Below are 3,237 nucleotides of genomic sequence, written 5' to 3' on the forward strand. Positions count from 1 at the left end.
ATGATTATGTCTAATGATTGCGATAAATAATTGAGATAAATGAATATGATAAATGATTATGATAAATGTTTATGGTAATGATTATGATAAATACTTATAGTAATGAATAAGATAAAAATGATTGTAACGGAATAAGTAAGAGAAATGATGATGATGAATAATTTTGATGAATTTTTACGATAAAGGATTATGATGAATAAATAAAATAAATTAATGTGATGAATGATTATGGTAATGATTAAGATAAAGATTACGATAAATGATTATGGTAATGATTAAGATAAAGACTACGATAAATGATTAAATGATAAAAATTACCATTTGTTATGGAAAAATTCATTATATAATGGTTCAAAAAAAAAAATTTTTTTTTTTTAGTCTAAAAATAATCACAAAATCTTAATTATTCCATTTGTATATATATATATATATATATCTGTGTATGTCTGTATGTGTGTGTATGTCTCTGTGCATGTGTATGCGTGGTGTTCACGCGTATCTATCTGCCTATGTATATATGCGTATCTGTGTGTGTATGTGTGTGTGTATGTATGTGGCATGGTATATCTGTATCTCTGTATGTGCATGTGTGTGTGTGCATGAATGTGTGCGTGGCATAGTATGTCTGTGTGTATGTGCATGTGTGTGTGTGTGTGTGCAAAACTATTTTTATCATTGTAGAATTTTCAATTAATTCTAAATACAAGACTTCTTCATCGTCCCTTTTTTTTTCCAAATATTTCTATTCAATTGAGGATTATTTAGTGAATGATGAAGAAAAGTTTATGAGAAATTACTTTTGCTCACTTGAAATTAATCCTATAATGATGTAATATTGTTGGAGGGAAGAAAAAATTACCCATTTTATTATAATCAAATGGATTATAACATTTTTTTTTTCATCTTTTTTGGAAAAAGAAAGAGAGTGAAAAAAAAAGTAAAAAGGATAATGGAATGGAAGATAGATATAATATTTGCCTATCTAAATAGATGCTATAGTATTATTGTTGCAAGATTGACTTTGATACAAACAACCCTGTACAACTATTATTCACTTCATTGATACATTTTGCGATCATTTTTCGCCACAATGATGATAGGCCCTTGCGATTACTGTTCGCTGCAGGAATTGATAACCTTTGTGACCATTATTCGCTTCATTGATACATTTTGCGATCATTTTTCGCCACAATGATGATAGGCCCTTGCGATTACTGTTCGCTGCAGGAATTGATAACCTTTGTGATTATTATTCGCTTCAATGATGATGCTTTTTGTGATCACTGTCCCCTTCAATGATATCGTTATGTATACTGCGAGGAAAAAAAATGCAAAAATCGAAACTATAAAAAATAGTTCGATTATATGAAAGTTATAAATATTTAGGCCATTACAATCTCTGTCACTGATAATGATGATGATTACTGTTATTTATGATGACGATTAGTATTGGTGATAATAATAATAATGATGATGACGATGATGATTGATAGTAATAATAATGATGATGATGACGATGATGATGATGATAATGATAATGATGATGAGAGTGATAATGATGATTGGTCGTAATGAATAATAATGGTGACGATCATTTTTATTCATCAGAGTGATAATATTGACGATGACGATGACATCGATGGTTAATAGTAATGATAATGATGTTCATCATCATTGTATTTCTGATAGCGACGATTGATATTAATGACGGTGACAATATATCAGTAGTAATATAATAGTGATGATAGTAGTGAATACATGCATCTTTATCTTCATATCGTAATTTTTTCGTTTTTTCTTGTTGCAATAGATGTCATCGTCATCATCATCATTATCAACAACAGCAATAACAACAACAACAACAACAACAACAACATAGATAGGCTTCAGTAACTAAGAGAGACATGGTCTGGAATAACTTACGTCAATCTATAAATTAATTATTATTTACGACTTATAACGAACATAAAACAATCTCTTCCGCCTATTGGCACCAATTTTTAGCTTATTAAAATTAAAATGATTATCCCAACTATCATCTAGTAACGTTATTTCAATTATTTTAATGTGCAACGAAATTCATTGTATTACTCTTAGGTTTATTAAAAGTTTCCTTAAATTTTCGTTAAAATAGTTTCTTTAAATAGAAAAAGCTATACCGAAGTATTTGGAATATTATTGAAGTATTTTTTGTAGTTGTATTTTTTGTACTTATGCAAAAGTAGTACAGGATGATTTTTGAATCGTAGTTAGTATAAGTCAATTAGAACGGAAATTTAAGCGTTACCAATTTATATGCTAATTAGTAGCGCAATTGTTGCAATAATTAGTATATATACATATAGTTTCTATCTATATAATCCATTTTTGTTAATATGGAAATTATAAAAGATAGAAAAGGCAATAAGAATGGATTAAATTGTTATTTTTGTCCAATGATTTACCTTATACTAAATAAAATCATTTTAGTTAAGGTTTTGATAGGTTTTGTTGGAATATTATAAAAGAAAAGTTTTCTGTATCATCAACTTTTCCTTTTACGCAAGAAATTACAACAAATAATTAGATAATTAAGGAAATTGCAAAATTAATAAATTATAGTAAAATTAACGAATACGACTTATCCACCAGAATAGCATATTAATTAATCAGAATTTAAATTTTTCCGCAGAAAAATACTGCTATAATTTCATACATGAAGTAACTACAGCAATTAACAGTCAGTCAAAATTCATTATCATCTTTGCAAAATTAACTATTTATCATCATAGACCGAATATACAATTCATCTGGGATACGTAATAATCAACCAGATCAATGGAAATATTAACTGATTACAATTTCACCTATTAAGAATTAATTAAAATTAACAACCACGAAAACAAACCATTTTATTCAATACCTTATTATTGTTGTTAATTATTACTACTACTATTATTATTATTATTAATATTATTATTGTGAATATTATTATTATTGTTATTATTATTATTATTATTAATATTATTATTGTTAATATTATTATTATTATTATTATTATTATTATTACTTATTATTATTATTATTATTATTATTATTATTATTATTATTATTATTATTATTATTATTATTACTTATTATTATTATTATTATTATTATTATTATTATTATTATTATTATTATTATTATTATTATTATTACTTATTATTATTATTATTATTATTATTATTATTATTATTATTATTATTATTATTATTA

At 25.0% G+C, this 3,237-nt stretch overlaps 1 protein-coding gene across 1 annotated transcript; it reads right to left on the reverse strand.

The window, feature by feature from the left end:
• Positions 1-1,075: 1,075 nt before the first annotated feature.
• On the reverse strand, positions 1,076-1,595 carry LOAG_13148 (hypothetical protein; the record flags this gene model as incomplete). The annotated part of the gene is made up of 2 exons (XM_003148659.1): positions 1,076-1,221; positions 1,442-1,595. The coding sequence occupies 2 exons, from the start codon at positions 1,593-1,595 to the stop codon at positions 1,076-1,078; spliced, it is 300 nt and encodes a 99-aa protein (XP_003148707.1).
• Between the last annotated feature and the right edge of the window lie 1,642 nt (positions 1,596-3,237).

This window comes from Loa loa (genome assembly GCF_000183805.2).
Source record: "Loa loa unplaced genomic scaffold supercont3.373, whole genome shotgun sequence".
NCBI classification, from domain to species: Eukaryota; Metazoa; Nematoda; class Chromadorea; order Rhabditida; family Onchocercidae; genus Loa; species Loa loa.